This window comes from Manacus candei, unplaced genomic scaffold, assembly GCF_025592945.1.
Source record: "Manacus candei isolate 608988 ecotype Guabito, Panama unplaced genomic scaffold, ASM2559294v1 h1tg000028l, whole genome shotgun sequence".
NCBI classification, from domain to species: Eukaryota; Metazoa; Chordata; class Aves; order Passeriformes; family Pipridae; genus Manacus; species Manacus candei.
Window position 1 is genome coordinate 6,847,401 of NW_026138076.1, and position 20,338 is coordinate 6,867,738.

Here is a 20,338-nt window from a genome sequence, read left to right on the forward strand (position 1 = left end):
TCTTTAATTACATTTTTTAAAAGTCTAAACTAGTAGGCACCCATTAAATTCACAGCTTTCCACACCTCCCTATTTCATAACCTTCCGTAAGTGTATAGGAAATACATTTCCTAGCACTGGGCTTCAAATAAACCATTTTCTATTTAAACTGTTATGTGTTTCCTCGATTAAAAAACCTCTTGCTATTTTCCTAAGACTACACACTATTATATTAATTAAATCTATGAAATCATTCAACAGTCAATGCTATAAATGGATGAAATATTAGCTTACCACCAAAGAAAACAATACAACTGCTATACTCCACAGAGACCTAATTCTCCCCTTCACATTTATTTAGGAATATGTATATGTACAGACAGAAGATAAAGTGAGGGACTAAAGCTTAAGGCTGCACCAAGTCCTTGATTTACATTAAGACTGCAACAACTGTGAATGTGTAATACAATAGCTGAGATGGTGCAATAACTCACTATTTATGCAAAGAAAACAAAAGTAAAACCATGTATTTTACCAGTACTTTCATCAAGATCTAATCTGCTTTCAGAGATTTCATTATGATCCACATTTCCCAAATACTGGTCAATTTTAATATTGTTACTATTGGATGTCCAAAACACCTATGCTATGTTAGGAAGTTGCACAAATCATACCGTAACAAAAGCAAAAACCAAAGAAAGTTTCCTGGCTTAAAAACCCTGACAGCTTAAGGAAAGGGAAAACTTATCTTAATAGAAGCATGAAGCAATCATGAAGTAGGTATTTTGATATCTCTATTCTCAAACTGAAGGAATTCTGGCGCCAGTTCATCCTGATGCAAGTTTTGGCCCTGGCAGATGATAGGAGCCCCAGGGTTTCCCCAGGCAAACGATTCCACTTCTTCACTTTCTGCAACTGTTCAACTAGACTACAGGAAAAACATTTTAGGCTCTTCTGGTAAGAATCTAATGCTTGTTACTTGTTCTCTCTAAGCAGGAATGGATTTGATTAGATACTTCTACACTAGATAATTTTAAAGCTCTGAGCTTCAAGTCGAGGCATGGGATGTGAATATCATATCCAGCCATATGCTGAGCAGAAATGTTGGAAGGCCAGTGTCTAGACTTAATGTCAAGTGATTCCAACAGATCAGTCCAACTCAGTACTCTAGTATTTGACCATCAAAGACCTGTCAAAACTGTAACAACCATTTATTTCCTCCATTCTAGTACAGAGAATATCCCTCAAAAAACTCCTTGGAAACACAGTATCTAAGTTGGCTTTAATACACTATTTTAACATACCTTCATGACATCTATGACTAGTGTGCAGCAGAGAATAACCATGCCTTAGTACTTCCTAGGATTTAGCCTTGTGGTTAGAAAAAAACCACAAAGTCAAGTTCTGAATATAGGATCTCACCATGCAGCTCCTCATGTCCAACGGCAAAGTCACTATAGGAAGTCTCTGTCCTGCCACAGCTGTAAATTCTCACTGCAGTTTCCTCCTTGCATCAGCAAACACAAGTATGTGTGGAGCTGGATGCCTGGAGTGATCAAGGGTTTCAAAGAAGTTTTTTAAGGAACAGAAAGAAAAATACAGAAGTGAGAGCTTACCAAGCCGGCTTTGACACCAAGAAAAGTCATGTGGGATCATATTCTTTGCTACAGCAGAAGGAAGAGTGAATCCTGAAGTTAGCCTACTACAACTTCACCTCAGCAGTCTGAGGGATCAATTGAAAGTGCACGAGGACCAGCAGCAGCCTTTTGGAGGTGGTGCACTACCCCACACAGCTCTCCAGCAATGTCACATCAGCTCATTTCCCACAGTCTGCACTGTGAAACCACTGCACTACGCTGGCTGATAGAAGGAGCGAGGTGATAAATTTTAGGAGCTGCCTTTGCACTTTTACAGAAGACAACCTTCAGTAAGAGTTGATATAATATAATACAATAGGATACAATTCAGAGGAAAAAACAACGTGAGTAATATTGAACTCAAGCATATAAATAATCTGAACTGGAGATGTTAGTTGCGGTGTGTAAGCAAGTGAAGCTATAGCGCAAAGTGACATTTTAGGATGAACTCAAGTAGCTTGTTAATTTGAAGGTATCTGGTACTGAAAACCTGGGATGGAAGTGAAGAAGAATAGCAGCTAACTTTGGAACCCTATAATAAATGAAGCTGGAGAACCTGAACACAAAACACAGCACAGAACACAGCACACTGCAGTAGATTTGGTCAAGTCACAGGGTAAGCTGCTTTCTAAAGTTCTAGAAAACACCTCTGCAGTTTAAACATAGATCAATATACTTATCATTTGGGTACACACACAGGAAGGCTGGCATTGATTAGAATACGTCAGCATTCTTTATAAATACTATTTCAAAACTTACAGGCTTAGCAGCCTTTAAACGTAATAAAGCAACAAATAAATTAGACCAACTGCATACATACATGAGCTGCTTGGCCGATAGTGAGCCCCTGGGTACCGTCTGCCCATAGTGCCAGTCAGCACATTACCACACGCTGTCAGCTGCTTTCCAAGTACAGATCGAAATTCTTAACTGAGGGAGGAAAAAAAAAAGTGAAGATTTAGTACAACAGCTGTATCTTTTTCATTAAAATGCTAATGACCCCTACAAATTTCAGGATAACTACATCTATAAATTATTCATAGTCATGTTGTCAGAGGAGATGAACTGTTGTGCTGTACATGCAAGCACAAATTTATTATTAGTGATTGTCCTTCATTAATAAGCTCACATAAATTTTGAGGCACAAAGAAGTCTCAAGTCATACTGTAGCTTCTTTTGGTCCACGATACTGACTAAACAACAAACACTGCAAGAGTTTGCTTTTGGCTTTTAATAGAGTTAGCCAGTAGGTGAGATTTAATAACAATGTCGTCTTAAATTCTGTGAAGCAATTGTTAAGCAACAAGTTTATGAACAGCTTGCCATAGAAGGAAAACTTATCTGTGCTACATAACATTGATCACTTTGAATATGTCCCTAAAAAACACAGTGTCTTTACAGGAATGCAGGATATTGACTTGTACATCAATTTTCTTGAAGTATCAAAACACCAATCAAACAAGGAAATGCATGGTACATCTTATGGTCAGTTAGGAATAACAAATTGAAAGTCTTAATTGAAATGCTATTGAACCCGTCAAATTATTAGCATAAAACGTTTTAATCTAAAAACAAGTCCCATTGTATCTTTCTTCTGTGCAGGATTTTGTAGTAAAATATGGATTTCAGCTGCTTTTCAGCTTTACCTTTTTCTTAGTCTACCTGAATAGCCTTCATATTCCCAGATGTCTTCCAATGCATATTGCATGTAAACCACACAATTTGTAAAGTTACATTTCCTCTTATTTCATTCTCTCCCTTGCTAGAAAGACCAAGGAAAGCAACAAATTCTGAGGAGTGTTTTTCCTAATTCATTAAGGATTTTTACTGTCTCAGGCTGCAGCTACAAGAACATACTTGTTCTATCCAGAAAATAGAGATATCAGGACAGAGATGAAATAGCACTGCACCAAAACGGGGAGAGTTCCATAAATCTTCAGACATGTCAGTTCCCCGCCTGAGTTCCTGAATTAGATAAGCCTTTTATATATATTGGCATCCATGCAATTCTCTGGTGAGCTGGTCTGGGAGCCAACACAGCTGAAAACTCCATATACAGAAATATTTTCAGTCAGCTTAGGCTCCTGAACTGGCTCATGGTGGTTGCACAAGTATTGGTAGTTAGTGAGGGCAAGTGGAAAGAACGAGACCATGGCAGTCTGAGTTTAAAATGACTTAAAATGCATTTGCATAACATTGCTACATTCTCTGTAAATTACTCCTGAAATAGACACCTACAAGCCTGCATATCTGACAGTGCAAAAAACAGGTAAAGATCTCCATTATTTTCCAAATCAGTGCTAACAAAGCATGTCCTGTTCAACTCTCCTCAATGGAGAAAGTTCAGTCAATCAATGAGACAGTACTCTTCTGTCACTAAAAGAATTCTGGCTGTTAAGATGAAAAGTGAGTGGTAAGCAGTAAAATTAACATTCAGTCAAAAACTCCTGCATTTCTTTTGCAGGGTAATATGGGACAACTCCTTGCCATGGGCCAAACAGATCTTTTCAAATTTCTGTGGTGGCCTACTAATTCAACACATGTTGTACAAGGAAAAAAGCTGCAGATGGCTGCTTCCCCTTTCCTGGTCTATAGGAATAAAACTAAAAATACACACTTATTAGTAGAAAAAAGCTAAGTCTTTTCTCATCCCAAATGGACCAAGTTCATAATTCATAACAAGACATCAGAACAGTCTTTAGCTGTGCAAGGATAAAAAAACATTTACTGAGGGGAAAACAAAAACTGTAACCAGATGACAGTATTTACAATTCTTTTCCCTAACTTGTGAAAAAATTCAATCAGTATGTATGGAGCTGCAAGATTACTCATTTTTCATAAATGCATTCCTGTCTTTCTAGAACGTGTACACTTTTCCAAAGCTATAACACTATCTAAATTATATCAAATATTTGTCTACAGTTGAGACACACTGTTCCTTCCCTACCTAGTACCACTGCCTTCTGCACCATATCATAACAAAAAATCCTAACAGATATATAAATTAAGAATCCTAAACTTCACAATTACACTCTCAAACAGCTAAAGCACAGTATGGTCCTCCTGAAGTAGAGTACCCACTGTGGGAACAAATCACTCTTTGGAGAGGTCAGGTGAGGACCAAAAGGTATGACCATTTTTATATATCATATTTTAAAACCCCAGAAATCTCAGTGGAAAAGACAACATAAAGATATATTCTCATTATAGCAAAAGTTTCACCAGTTACTGTATAAAGGAACTTCAAATATTTACAACCTGGATTAAGGTCAACTATCAAAAGCCAATTTAGAAGCAAGTGCCATACACTAAGTGAAGTTAAACCGCACTGCAAAATAATACTGATACTGGGTTGTACATACCAGCAGGGACATACCCAGATCTTGAATGAAGACACTGCTTGCATTTTGGGGGTTTTTTTTGTGGGGTTTGTTTTGGTTTGGTTTTATTTTGTTTTTTTCCCCAAGAACCATTTTTGAATTGTGACCAGACTAGCCAAAACGGCCTGCCTTTTCTTTAAGCACATCCACTGAGATGAATCTCAAGGGCATTTCTGGATTTCAGTAAGCTCAGGGAACTCTCACAGAAAGGCAGGTGACCTTGTTGGTATCCAAATGCCATAGCTAAAAGCATCTGAAAACTAGCACTTATTTTCCATATACATCCATGAGAATGATAAACAAAACGGAAGGAGGTATCAAATACTGTTTTCAAAAAGTCCAAGTATCATGCATGTACAAGTTTGGGTTTGGTTTTGTCTTTAAATGTACATGATTTAGATATCCAAACCTGCACATAAATCTGAGTTAAACCTGAATGTACCTAATATGTCAGATCAAGTCTTCTTATTAGTTTTTAACCTGATCACTCACATTTGTTTTGTAAAATATGTGTTTTGTAACAGCTTTCTGGTTTTTTTGCATATTATTCTACTTGAAAATTGCTTTAAACATGTTTTATAGTGATTTTTACACCTTCATAGTTAATTTTAAAAACTATACATACACCATGTAGTTTGTATATGTAGTACAATGGACATATAGCCTTATGACTTCTCTTCAAGACGTAACTTGATAGAGCTCTTTCTGAAGGGCTTGGTTGTTTCTTTTGTTCACTTCTGATAATCTTCCCTGATTCATTTCAGGTGACCAGCCCCACGATACAGCAGTTACAAACAACCATGGAAACAAAACCTGAGCACTACCACTGCATACCTGCCACCCAGGGCAGCACTGGAAAGCATTACCCACTTCACGTCATGCCAAGTCTTTTTTAGGAGCTGTGGTGACAGAGGTACCAGCTACTCATCATCACACATAATGAGGACATAAATCATCTTGCAAAGAGGCCTGCCATGACTTTCAACTGAGACTGTCATCTTTCTTTACAGAGCCTCTTTTGTTGCAACGCTTCTATGTTTCTTGGTTTCTATGACTGCTACGTAAGAGTTTCAATTTACTTGTATTAATCTTTTGACACTATGGGAAAAAAAAGGAAAACTAAGTTCTGGTACTGTTTGTGGGTTTCTTTCCCAATGAGAGTGTCAAAAAAAAAAAAGTTTTGTCCATAAGACAAGGCACACAGCGTCCAGTTTGTCTGAACTAATTCCATTACCTATTGTTTGAGGACAAACAACTCATAGTCCAACCTCCATACTATTAATGGCCATTGAACATATTTTGAGTTTCCTCCAAATTTATTTTTTCATGCATGCTGCTGTTTAGGAGGTCAGCTGACTCCTTATTCTTCTGCGGTTCTCTACAAGCAACGTTTGCTATAAATACGTGTGTGTTCGAACACAAATATAAGTACATTCACACTGGCTGCTATTATCTCATAAAATGGATTGTGCCAGCAAACCTACCTGCACATGCTCAAGAAAAAGGATATGACTGCAAATTACCTACAGAAGTCATCCAAGTGTGACCGACTACATCACAACACTTGCAAGGAACAGCTACACACAGTGTCGGGAAAGAAAAGGTTATTGTATGATGTTTCTTAAGGGACAACTACTCAAAAAAATTACATTCCAGCACTCTCTGAGTGATATTCTAACAAACAACACAATCCCACCTTTAAAGTCTTGCTTTGAATACCAGGAAATAGCCCTGCTAGGGAATGTGTAAGAGGAACGCCTTGCACTGCTTTAAAAACACACTCAGGTCACAGGTCCCAAACAAAGCAGACCCACTATAGCAAAGGGTTCAGATACTAAAAGAGGTTGATATAAAAAAATAAAATAAATTTAAAAATCAGCCTGTAAGGCTGGTGGATGGCTCATTTTGAAATAAGAAAGTACAGTTGTACATACACAGAAATTTTGTGTACATACGTACATATTTGCATATTTAATGCAAAAATGCTTCCCACAGTCAATCACTTTTCACTTTGCCTGCTTTCAAAGGAGTGACGGGCAGCATCACCTGCATGACAACCGTAATGAAAGGCAGTTTAATCAAAAAAGCAAAGTGCCAGCCAGGCCATTAGGAATTTGTGCTGCTAGTTTCTGGAGGCACATAGAGACAGCACATTCATTTTCTGTATTGTGAACAGCTATTGGATGCAGATCTCTCAAGCCAAACTGCCTCTTGGAGAAAGTACAATGTTGTACCAGCCAGATATCTTCTATCATTGCAAGTGTGACCTTCTTTCAGGTCATTAATGATTCATAATCATTATTCTTCATCTAATAACCACATCTTTTTTTAAAAATAGGTATTTTCATTTCAGGGACATATTTTTCCAAGTCTTCTGTTACCCAAGAGACCTTATCTGCCTTTCCAGTTTTGTCTGGCAGCACTCAGACTGAGGAGGCTATGCTGTCCCCTCCACCTACCTTTGCTGAGAGGCAGGGAGCCACCTTGCTTTCCAAAGGATTCACTCCCTGTCATCGCCACTTACTGGCACAGGATAAAAGCTTTCTGGGAACCGGAAAGACAACCACAATCCCACAGCCAAGGGGGTGTCCTGCCTGCACTCCAGCCCTGCCGCATTTGCCATGGGTTTACCACACTTGGTTCTAATAGTAGACATGCTCAGAGATCTGTAAAGTTCTGTCCTGCCCAGGAAGTCTGGCAATTCCATCATTTCTCCTTTCAGCAAATTCTCACTACTCAAATTCTTGTTGCCTGCAGGCATTCTTGCTTGCACTTCTCTGTCCTGTATACTTTTTTGCTGCTTTTGTGCTTCTAAGTTCTCCCCTAACAAGTTTCTGTTTGGATGCTTTCCCTCTTCTCCATTTTTGAGAATTCCTTCATGAGGGTTTTTCTTATTCTTAGTTATCTTTTCCAGGTACTGTGTCACCTGCCTGGTCAGTTGAGGTTCCCATACATCATGTGGGGATGGATGCTTCAATTTCTCACTGTTCTGGTGGATATCATCAGTGTTAGTCACTTGAACAAAACTTCTACTGTGTCCCCAATTCATGTTTAAGGCTTTGCTTTACAGTCCCTAATTCATCAGAAGTGTGTTTTTCTGAAATTTAGCATTTCAGTACTTCTGCAGCCAGATCATATAGAGCAAGCTGAATTCAAGACACTCATGGTCCCTTGACCTTAATCCCCTGCACAGACGATACATGCTTTCTCAGTAAAACACCCATGCTTTTTATATTTATTATGAATTGTTATCTTAATGCAGATTTTGTTCAACCAAACAATAAAAGAAAACATCAGAACATTCTGTGTACAACTATACAGTCAATATATATTTTAACACAAAGAAAAGCACCATCTATAATACAGGCAAGTTTGTTATAAATAGAGTTAACTTCATTCACTCCAGTGCAGCCATCTGAACTGACATCAGCTAACAATCTCAATTTTACTTGCTCATTAGTGAGAATTTGTTAAGTAGAAACAAAGTTGCAGATTAAAAAAAAGAACTGTGGTGCTCTGAGCCTCTGGGGCTGCAGCCAGGTTAGGCTGTAAGCCAGAAGGAAGCCTGGCAAGCTACAGAACTGTGCTGGAGTACAAAGGTATTACACGATCAAAGCAATCATAGCTGGGTAAAACAGATCTCCCTGCAACATCTAAACCAAGTAGTATTTCAGACACACATTCTGAACCTCATTTACACCAAAATCCATGAAAAATATTTTTCAAAGCTGACTGTCAGGTAAAAACAGTATTTCTAAATGAGAAGATGCTTATTTCTGCTGAAGTCAGAAATGCCACCATGCTTTTTTTTTTTCAGTGGGAAGCTTTCCAAGTAAGCCAAGTTTTCTCTTGTAGCATTTCACCACTACTCTTCACTTTCCCCTTCCCTGTATCTTATACGAATGAACACAATGTTGTTGCTGTCCTTCCAAGAATGGATGCAAAAACTGGAAGACAATTCTTAGACAAAACAGAAGCAGATTCCCCAGAAAAATGTTGTAATTTCTGTGTTTGCCAGCTCTCAAATAACTACTGGGATGAGCTACAACTTCTATCTCCAAAACTAAAAAAGTTTGTCACCTCTCCAGACAGAAAAACAAAACCAAACCCACCACATTCTAGATCTTGCTGCTATCCTACATTAATGCTGAAACATATCTTAAGAGAATGACTTTGTATTATTACTCAAGACAAAAATTCCCAGTTTACCTATTTTGTCCGTTTGCATCTAAATGATCTAATCCAAACTCCCTGTGTTTTACCCTTTCATGGAAGCAATGAGCACAGCAGAACCCACCTACTGCTCTAAGTCTGGGATTTCAAGCCAATGCTGTTTCTAACTCCCATGAACAGTAGAAAGCCCTCAAAAGATAAGTTGAGCATAACAGAACTGAACTCAGTTGGTTTTCAGGGTGTGAGGACAGAAGAAGAGAATTGTAAAGCAATACAAAAAAACCTGCACTGACATTTCTTTAAACAGTTCCTTCTGGAACAGTTGTTCCATCAGCAGCAGATACCTTCTGTGACTTTCCTTATCTCTGTCCCAAACAGTGACTTTCTATCTCAAAAGCAAAATACAAAACAAAACCATAAGAATTCTGTTTGTAACTTATTACTCATTCCTCTTGTCAGAATTTCCTACTTTTACTGAACTCAAGCACATATCCCTTGTCTGCAATGCAACAGTCACAGCATTAGCTGTTGCTGCTCCTTGGGGACCTGGTGGTAGCAGATGCAGTAACAAATGCAGTGTGGGTTGAATTTTGATGCTTCAAGATAGGGATTCTTCTAAAAGTTTACACAATCATTTTTATATTAAATATATATTTATTATATAAACCTATGACTCATATAAATATAGCTAAAGCTTTATATGTATTTATATTTTTCTGTGTGTAGCTGCTTCCTGACCACTGGACAACCAGCTAAAATACAATTTAGAGCAGAGGAATGACAATTAAGTAAACTGTTACTTTAACAAAATTTCATTTTACCTGTGGCAATGGAAGGCTGTAAGACACTAAAACAGGCTTTCTCCATACTTGATTTTGATCTCAGATGCTGTATACAAACTTCAGCAGCCCAGACAAGCCTAAGTATTTTCAAGTATTTTTCAGAGACAGTAAAATAAGGAAGACTTAGGGAATGGACAATTATCAAAGCTCTTGTACAGGAGCTTTGATGCATAGAAGGAACCACAAAATGTTTACCACAGAGGAGGGAAAACACAAATTAACCAACAGAGTGGAAAATACTGAATGATAAAAGGAATTTTCAATTAATATTGTCATTAATGATCCTGCCACAAAAGGTATCAGTGAAATCTGGTGACAAAAAATTTTGCTGCAAAGAGAAAGATCGAATCACCAAAAGGAAAACTGGATGTCAATAAGGAGCATAACAGAAATGTAATAAAGAACAAAGCACGAGGTCATTTATTCATAGAATCACTAAGAAATTCTGCTGTCAGTGTTGGGCTGTGATTCAAATGTTTGGATACGATGGAAGAAGGAGACCCAGCTACATCAGCAGGGTGCTGCTCTGAGCTTCCAGTCTGATGTATGCATGGGGACAAGCAAATTTGTTCTCTGGTTACAATCTGTCCTGCAGAGCTGGGAAAACACTGATACGGTTGTGGGAGGTAACATCCAGACCTCATCTGAAACAGCCTGGTAGCATCTGGTCCCTCACACACCAGGGATTAATGGAAAATATAGGGAATTGGAAGATAATCAAGGTGATAGATTTCTGCCTTGTACAAGGATATTAAAGGTTTGTCTTACAGCAAAATGAAGGCCAAGAGAAGAAACAAAAACTTCAAAGTGTAATGTTGGCACAAGGAACAAGTTCTAATTTCCAGCCTAATATCGGAGAAAGGTGGTCTAAGAATGACTCTCCAAAACTGTATAAAATCATCTAACACTACCTTAAAAGTTACAAATTGTGTAATATGATGCAAGTAAGAATCTGAATGGGAGGTGATTTTTTTTTAATCGACATATTTCTGTGCAATTCACAAAGAAGTTAATAAGAAAGTTTAGATTCAAAAAAAAAAAAAAAGACAAAAATCTAGCAGGGTTATAAAGATGGTTAGTGAATAACAAGAATGTCTAAAGTTGTTTTTTTTTTAAAGTACCAAAGCCAACAAAAAAAAAATCACCTAAGATCTAGGGTATCTTGTTTCAAAGGATAACATGGTTTTCATCTAATAGGATTTGGAAGAAACTGTGAACAGATTTTTCACTCTGCCTTCTGCACAATTTCTTGGCTTTCTTACTTCTGTGAAGCAGTTGAATCCAGGAATGACTGAAAGCAGATGAACTATTTCTGAGGTATGACTCAGGATTTTAATCTCTATTACTTCCCCCACCCCCACCCATTAAAAGTCCCATTTTTTAGGTGTAGCTCCCAAGCATGTGTCTGAATGTCTCAGTTTGTCATAAACTCGACAACTGCTACATCTCTTTCCAACATCATCTTTTTGCTGCTGAGCTGAAGGAAGGACTAGAGTCTTATTTGTAGGAAGCAACTCATTTACATTTCTTATTAGAAAACAATTCAGGCCTCTGGGGCTTGTTTTGGTTTTTAACCCACAAGGATATGAAGGGAAAAGAAAGTCAAAGTCATGAGGAACTTATAAGGACAACAGTGCTGTAGTATACAAAGAGAGTACACAAAATAAACCTCTCCTTTGTTTCCAGTTTTGGGAGGTTTTATGGCAGAGCCATTCAACACAGAGAACTCTCATACAACATCTCTATTGACTAAACAGTTGTTCATCAGCCATAAAAACCCTCAGCATTTTAGTAAATAAATAAATGGTGGAAAGAGTAATTTCTGTAGCATCACAGGGAAAAAATTACTTTAAGTTAATGAAATAGGAAATAAAACCCCAGTGGTTTTTAGGTCTTTCTAGGAGGAAACCACACAAACTACCTCTATAGCTTTATAACAAAACCTCATGATTAATGTATCAGTGTCATAACAAAACAGAATCATAAAGTCATAGAATTATTAAGGTTGGAAAAGACCTTTAAGATCATCCAGTCCAACCACTAACCCAGCACTGCCATGTTCCCCACTAAACCATACCCCCAAGTGCCATGTCCACATGTCTTCAGAACACTTCTAGGGAAGGTGATTCCATCGCTTCCCTGGGTAGCCTGTTCCAATGCCTGACAACCCTTTCAGTGAAGAAATCTTTCTTAATATCCAGCCTAAACATCCCCTGGTGCAACTCGAGCCCATTTCTTCTGGTCCTGTCACTTGCTACCTGGGAGAAGAGGCCAACCTCCACTCGCTACCACCTCATTTCAGGTAGTTGTGTAGAGTGATAATGTCCTCCCTGAGCCTCCTTTTCCCCAGGATAAACAATCCCAGGCTAAACAACTTCTGAAAAATTTAATGAAGTAGTAATTGCACTGAAAATTGTATTGAATTTTTTTGTCAAAGTACTTGCTTAGCCTCACCTTCCCTCAAAAACAATGTCTAGAGGAGACAACCAAATTATATAATGTAGGATTTGTAGCTTTATTGAACTGAAAAAGTATTTGAAACCATTGTGTAGCATATTGAAATATGGTCAGCCTTTTAGGATGCAGCCAAGATAGGGTTCATTATGTGCAGTTATCACATAAGAGTTCTATCTTTCTTGATGGAAGAATTTATTCTTAGAAAAAAACCATATTTTTTTTAGTATTAAACATCTGTCAGAATAATCAGAATAGTTTCATGTTGCTGCTGATGCTTCCTAATCACGAGCCATGAATAATCACATTAAATATTGCAATGCTCCATTAAAAAAAGCAATTTATTTAACATTTTCTAAAACGCTGTTAATTTCTACCTCATGGTGCCTTTCTCCATTTTTTGACAAGTAAGATGAGTAGGGGGACAATAAAATACCACCTGAAGACAATCAACCAGCTACAATTCAATTATTTCTTTTTAGATCTCTCCTCTCCACAACACCCTCTCCTCCTCAAGGCAAGAGCTGTGTCCTTGGCTTGCAAGAACAACTGCTATCAATATAGCAAGAAATTTATTTATTTATTTAAGTATCATTTAGCTACACTACCCAGTACTACACCTGCTGCTGCTGTTACCAGTGGCAAAAGTGATGACAAATAATCACAGCACTGGGAGCAGAAGCAGAGGCTATTCCATTCACCTGCTGCAACCAGAGAAGTTCCCCCAGGGTTTCCTTCACTACATATTGTTAATAAAATCAAGCATCAAAACTTAGCCTGATTTTATAAATAACATCTTTCACAAACAAGCAGCTATTCTTTCTAGTTCTAATCATTCTATAATTCTGTGATTTTAAGTGATGATAACATAACAGGAACTTTCTGATAGCCTGTGCTGATTAATAATCTGCATGACAACCCTATGTTTTAGAAGAATACTGCTTGATTCCCACGTAATAATTGAGGCTCTGTCAAGTAGGTATAGAGACTAAATCAAAACAACCTGAAAAAAGAAGTTGCATCATTAGCCCAAGCCTCGTGTGTATTACGGACCACTAAACCTGCTTGATTAACATACACAAAAAGCATGAAGACCAAGATTAACCCTGAGCCTTTCCATAAGAGCCATCTTTACTGCACTGGCTAAAACAACTGCACACCAACACAAAACTAGCCCAGGCTGGCTAGAGTCTCATCATTCCCTTTGTGCAAAGACTGCTTTAACAATAAATATCTCATTGGAGTGTAGCTTTATTTAGGGAGGAAAAAACAAAATTAACAAAAAAAACCCCAAACCCTAAAACTTCTGAAATTCTTCAGGATGAAAAGTTCTTTCTAAATAAGGAATTCTCTGCAAAAAGTAATATGAAGCATGAAAGATCATTTTCTAAATCTGTGTCTAGATACTGGCATTTGTCTTCTCTCTATATTTTAGCTAACCAGCTGAAGTGGAAACTCACAGGATGAGAGTTTGCAGCTGTGCACCCCACAAGTAAAGCAAGAACTCAAGACATGCATAAGATTTCTCAGTAGCTACAAGGCTCACATGCAACTGAAAGCTCTGCCAGCTCACCTCCACAAATTAGAACCGTACAACATAACACCCTTGGTAAGGATCACATCAGCAAAAGCCCAGAAGAGTGCTGCTGCATTTCAGGAGGGTAGAAAGGAAATCCTGATGGAAAAACTTACTGCTTCTGTCAGCAAACAGTGCAGGTTTTTTGCAGAGCTCTGCCAATATGACTACTTGTATGGCACAGACAAACCTACAGACATGCTTAGCCCAAGACTTCCAGCTAACAGCACTTTCTTTATGACTAGACAATTCCAGACTTCTTGCATATCTTATTTCTGAAGATGAGAAACCCTGTGGCTTGCCACGTACTGGTAAGTACATCCCCAGCCTGCAAAGTCACGTGAGAAGGAAGGGATAGCCATAGCAGCAGAAGCTGGTGGTGAGCGTGCCACCAGGTAATCCCTCCACATAGACAGCCTCAGCTGGAGTCACAAAGTACTGCTGCTGTGGGCCTCACTCCAACCCTGAGACCCCCACAGAACCATCTGGATATGTCACAGGAGATTGCACTTCTTGAACTGCACAGGACACTGATATCCAACACAGGTGTCCCCATTAACAGATAGCATTACTGACACCATACAGGAGCAGCACTACTATGAATGTGTACAGCCTTTTCCCACGTGAGGTGCACAGCAAGTCACAGAACAGATAAACTGCAGAAACGGATAAAGCATGAACTCTTGCTGGAGTACTACAAGAACTGGACCAGTTTTGTTCATTAACATCATGATAAACAATGTAAATACTGCACAGAAATACAGGCACCTCCAGTCTCTGTGCTGGGAGAAACCTAGAAAATTTAGTGTTTAAGACATAGTACATGAAAGTTCAGAAAGAGTCCTCCCACCCCACAGGATCCCCAGAAATGGAACAGGTTACTTACTCTTTCCAGCTTGTTGGTGGAAAGCCTGTACTAAAGCACCAAGTTCTAGAGTCCTGGGCACCAGCTCTCCTTCAGGTCGCTGCAGAAATCAGGCAAGCTGCAAAACAAAACCAAGTCACATACTAAAGTTTTCATTTATGAAGAGTCAGGAAGAGAACAATGAAAACTACTGAGCTTGCAAAGGTGCAGGTTACCAGAAGAAACCTGCACAGCCATCCTCTGTGGCAGTGGGAGATGCAAAGCAATGGGAGGCTGGGAATCAGATGAGCACAGACTGAGTAACCCGAGCAGCCACCTTCAGTTTACATCCTTAAAACCATCTGCATTCAACAATGGGCACAGAGGAGAAGCAAAAGCAGAACAGACGGATCTGTGTATCACAGTGCAGGGATCTTCCCAAACCAGGCAGGTGTCATGAACTGCTGCTGGACTATGGCAGCTTGGGCATGTTAAAACATGCTGCAAAGCACGCTTTAAATTCTCTCTCCCTCCGCACTGCAAAACAGACCTGCAGTTTTCCCCATGCACAAACACTGAATATCACAAAGAAAATTAACTTAGATGATAGAGATGAACCCCGAGTTAGGAAAGAGCAGTAAAATGTGCTCAGTAAACAGTATGTTCATAAAAAATCATGTTTTCAATTATGCTTGTGCTCAGTAGACATCAACTGTATAATTTATTTTTACAAGGTCTGTATGCTGCACCACAGTTACTCCACCCCTGGCAAATGATAACATTAATGCTATGGCATTTGGTACTGAGAAATATATTTGGATTGTCGCCACATAGTGACACAAACACTGTTATACCCCCATCAAAAAACGCTCCATCAGCCGCACCAGGTCTGTCAGTCAAACTGCGCTCTAGGATTCAGGGTATTATTCAACTTTATATTTGTTCCCCCATATGGAGAAAATAACTATGAAAGACCAAAGATACAAATCTCATCTGCTGTAGAGCTTCAATAATATTTTTTTTTATTTTGTTAAAGCAAAAGCCTGACTAAATCAAGTCAAATTAGATTCCATTTTAAACAGAGATTTATTCCTTTGTTCTAACAGAAATCCAAGAACTATAAATCCTAGAAAGTATTGAGACAGATGAAGAGAGCTAAAAACATTCTTGCTAAAAAACATATTTGTCATTTGTAAACTTGAAATTAGACCTTTTTATAAGCCAGATGAAAAGTAATTTTAAAATATTTAAGAAATCAAGAAAATATACTCACTTTATTATTAATAATAAAATTGCACTTTAAAAAAAAAGGTATTCAAGGAGGTAGGAAGAAAACAGACCAATGTTCACTAAACTAATATTCTAACTTAATTTAGCAGGCATATTTGTGGATTTTTGTATCAGATTATCAGATTTCAGTATTCAAGAGAGAGGAAAAAAAAGGAGAAGAGAAAGAAAACATGTTGTTAACATCTTCATACCAGGAAAGCCAAGCAACTAGCAAGTTCCTGATGCTTGCGATTCATGGGTTTCAAATAAACAAAACTTTCTGGGTTAAATGCTGAGACCTGAAACTTCTCTACAGACTGAACATACATGTTAGCACTCCAAATAATTTTAAGGGGTTTCTTCCCAACATAATCAAACAGATGCATCTGTCTGTGTTGGCATAGCCATTTTTATAATTAATCCTTTTCATTCTATATATAAAATGTAATTTGTTCTAAATCAAGCCTAGAGTAACTGAAACAGAAACAGTAATCAATTCAATAAAAAAATTAGGCAACAACTCAAAAAGCTTTTTACATCTGAAAGAAAACAGTTTTATGATCCAAACTAAGACAGGGTCAGCCATCAGTTCTGAGATCAGAGGAAAACCTGAAATACAAAGTAAAGGTCTCAAAGGTTGGAAAAACAGCCTCTTCAACAAAACAGCAAACAGAAAATTGCAAAACAAAGTTTCAACAACAGAAATCTGACCTCTGACCAAAAGTGATATTAACACTAATGGCACAAATTCCTGAAACTGTGCTGCCACACACCCAACATTTTCTATTTCCCAGTTGAGAATCCCCCACCCTGTCTTTCCCTTCATCTGCATGGTGCTGAAAATGTCCACTTCTCCACCCACATTTTTACCATGTTGCCTGCCTTGAAAATCGGCAGACTTAAAAACAACTTCAGAACAAAGAGAGAAATTTTTTTTCTTCCTGTTTATAAATCTTCATATTTCAAGAAAAGCTCAGACAACCAACAAAGTAGCCAGCTCAGTCTCCCAGGCCTATGCAAGCCGGAATAATTCATTTAGGACTTTATTAAAAGCCGTAAATTGGAAGGCAGATATCATGCAGGCATCGATACCCTTCTTAGAGAAGGAATCAGCAAATGCAACGCCCACAGATGACACAGTAGGAACATACTGTTACCATTAATAAAATAAACAACTGGCTGGTTGAGGTAATAACAGGTGCAAGTTTAAAAAACTAAGTAGTCCCTATTTCCTCCTTTTGCAAAAATGGGGCTATAGCTACATATCCTTGAAGTGAGATTAGATATTTCTGGGTACTTGGATTTCTGTGGGACACAGATCTGCAATTCAGTTCTCAGCTAGCTTTAGAAACAAGTCATCTCACAGGTGCCTGTGTGCAATCTGATCTTGAGTACATTACAGAATTTCACTTACAATAATAAAACCAAACACCAGTAAGCAAAGAAAAAAACTGGGAGTTATTCCCAACTTATAAGATGCTAGAACAAAACATACTTTTGTATATCTCCCAAAACAGACTCTACCCAAGAGAGACTCCTTGCAGATTTGTTACATCTGAACTCAGACCAAATCTACCTTCTTGAAGTTTAGCAGGAATTTACCAAGTTAGGAATCACTGCAGCTTTTTCCCCCCTCTGCTGGTAGCCTGTGGCTTCCTGACAACAGCTAAGAAGGTTAGCTGGTTTGATTGCTCTCCTGTCCAACCACCTTGCTCTTGGTAAGGAACTTTAAAATTTAGACTAAATATGAAAGAGACAGGTTCCTAATCACCGAATTTCAGCTGAAGTAATTCAGTACTAAAATAGGTTTTATACTTCAATAACTCTTTTTCCTGAAGCACACACACTATATAGGTGGGTTGCTCAGCAATGACATTGCATTTTTGTTCTTGTCTTTAAATAAGAAAAAGTCTTGCACCAGCAAGATTCTCAGATGCTTCTGTTGACTTAAACTGAGATACTCTGATTTAAATCCACTTAAAAACTGACACAAACCCCAAAAATATTCACCAGCTCTTCCCCCCTTTCCCATTGGGCAACCGCTTCTCAGATGGGCTGCAGGAAAGAGCAGCCAGGCTGGCTTAGAGGTGGCACATCTCTCCAGGGAGAGCAACAGATAGTTTTCCACTTCTTCACCTTGAATACTTGTTTTATAGGAAAACAAACCAATCTATTTGAATACAAATTTTAAGAATTCTATCACTCTGGAGCATTTCTGTGTTCTTTACAGTGATGTCTATACATTGCTTTCAGATTGCAAATCTGTCTGTGTTGAGCACGGTGAAAGGGTGTAAAAGCAGCAACATTCAAGTCAGTAAGAGTCCAGTTGCTCCTGGAAAAATAACTACAGATTTCCCAATTCCTGTGATTTTAGAATGGAAGCACAGTTACAAATTTATGTGTAAGGCTGAGGATATTACACATCTACATTACTCATCATATAGAGATGAGAACTGATAGCAGTATGACACTGGTGAGTTTTCACACTGCAGCTTCCTCTAACGCACACACACAGACATGCTGCATTGACATTATCAGACTGGCAGGGTCTGCCTTAAAATGTCTCTTAAATAAGAATCCCTGGATCCTACCTACTCCTCCATTAAAATTTCACCTCTTCCTCCAATTTCATAATAGAAGAAAGAAGTTATCCAGCATAACATCAATAATTAATAAGTACAGTGTGGTCATCTATTTTAGGGATAATTTTTTCTCTTTCCTTCTAGAAAGTACATTACCAGTTTCTAACTCAAGTCCATCAGACAGCCTCCCAGTAAGCCTCATGCAACAGTCCCGAGAATCCAGGCTGCTGGGGTCTGTTTCTGAAAGGAGAGGAGAGTTTCATTTTGTTCTGAGGTTTCTAAGGGCCTTAGTCTGGAAATAGCTTTTAAAAATCACAAAAGCCAAAAAACCAACAAACCAAACCAAACCAACAATGACAAAAAAAATTATGGGTTTTTTTAAATAATAATAATTAAAGAAAAATCTGCCAAGTGTATTAACAAATTGCACTTCAACCTGACAGACGTGGAGGACTCTCATCAAAGATGGGGTGGAGGAGAAGGTCGCTGTCACACCTCAAGAACTCCCTGATGCTTTTAGCATCTACCTTTCTCTGCATCTCACCTTCCTTGGCAGCAGTTTCTGCTCAATCCACAGAAGGAAGCACCTAACACATTAATTCGCTTACTGCCCTAGAGGGCCAAAAGGAAAATTGCATCGCTTAAATGGTTTTACCTTCCCAAATTTTTGAAGGTCAGGAAGAAGCTTTCTTTCACAATTAGTGGCTAAAACACTGAAATGCACATGGCACTGTTTTATTTATGAACTCTAAGAAGTGTAATAAAACTGAAGAGATTTGGTTTACCACTACTTGCAGGAGGGGTCCCACTCTTCCCCTTCCAGGTTAAAAAGCATATTCTGGATACCTTCCTGGAAAGGATAGGTGGAGGCCTCTGGTCCTCCTGGGCCAACAAGAAACATGAACATGGGTCTTTTGCCTCCCCACGATGGAGACTGACCAGGGGATTACCGCAGAATAGACAGCAAGGAAGGAAAATCTCAATATTTACGAAGGATACTAAAGTCTGTCCCCTTCATTTTAGAGATCCTTTTTATTAAAAATATCCAAACTGGATATTGAAAGATAGATTTTGTTCTTCCTTTAAAGTTTTGAACAGAAGCAGGCACATGGGAATGGGGCTAAGAAACTTTCATGCCACTCTGGACCAAAACTATATTTTCATTTTAGCCAATCCTCCTCACCACTGCACTCAAAACACTGCAGACCTCCACATTGCCAGTGACTGTTCTCAAACACCACGGTGTTATTTTGGTCCTTTGGCTGCATGACTCACTGCTTTTCTCAAGTCTTACTGTTTGCCAAACTGTGCTGCACAGACACCAAATCAGAGGAAGCCAAAGCACTGGGTGACACTGAAGCAGTGTCACCCTCTTCAGCCTCTGAAAGGCTGACATCTCCCAGTGCACAGCACTGCCTTCAGCTCACATGGTCCTGTCAGAATGTGCACCCCAAAAAGCCCACTTTGATTTGTGTTCTGCTGCTATGGTTACACAGAAATCAGACCATCCTACCAGTAAAAACCTTTATGGAAGTACCCTACCCTTACAGCCTGAGGGAGTTGGTATTTCCACTGGTGAGTAATCCAGGTGAACCAGATGGC

General features: G+C 38.6%; 1 protein-coding gene across 9 annotated transcripts in view; it reads right to left on the reverse strand.

The window, feature by feature from the left end:
- APBB2 (amyloid beta precursor protein binding family B member 2) overlaps positions 1-20,338 on the reverse strand; it is a 178,963-nt gene that overhangs the window by 105,811 nt on the left and 52,814 nt on the right. For all 9 annotated transcript variants that reach the window (XM_051789949.1, XM_051789951.1, XM_051789954.1 and 6 more), the window contains 2 exons: positions 14,928-15,024; positions 2,437-2,546 (listed from right to left, as the gene is read on the reverse strand). In XM_051789949.1, the coding sequence (XP_051645909.1) occupies positions 2,437-2,482 (46 nt within the window). In that variant the 5' untranslated portion in view covers positions 2,483-2,546; positions 14,928-15,024. The remainder of the gene's footprint in view (positions 1-2,436; positions 2,547-14,927; positions 15,025-20,338) is intronic.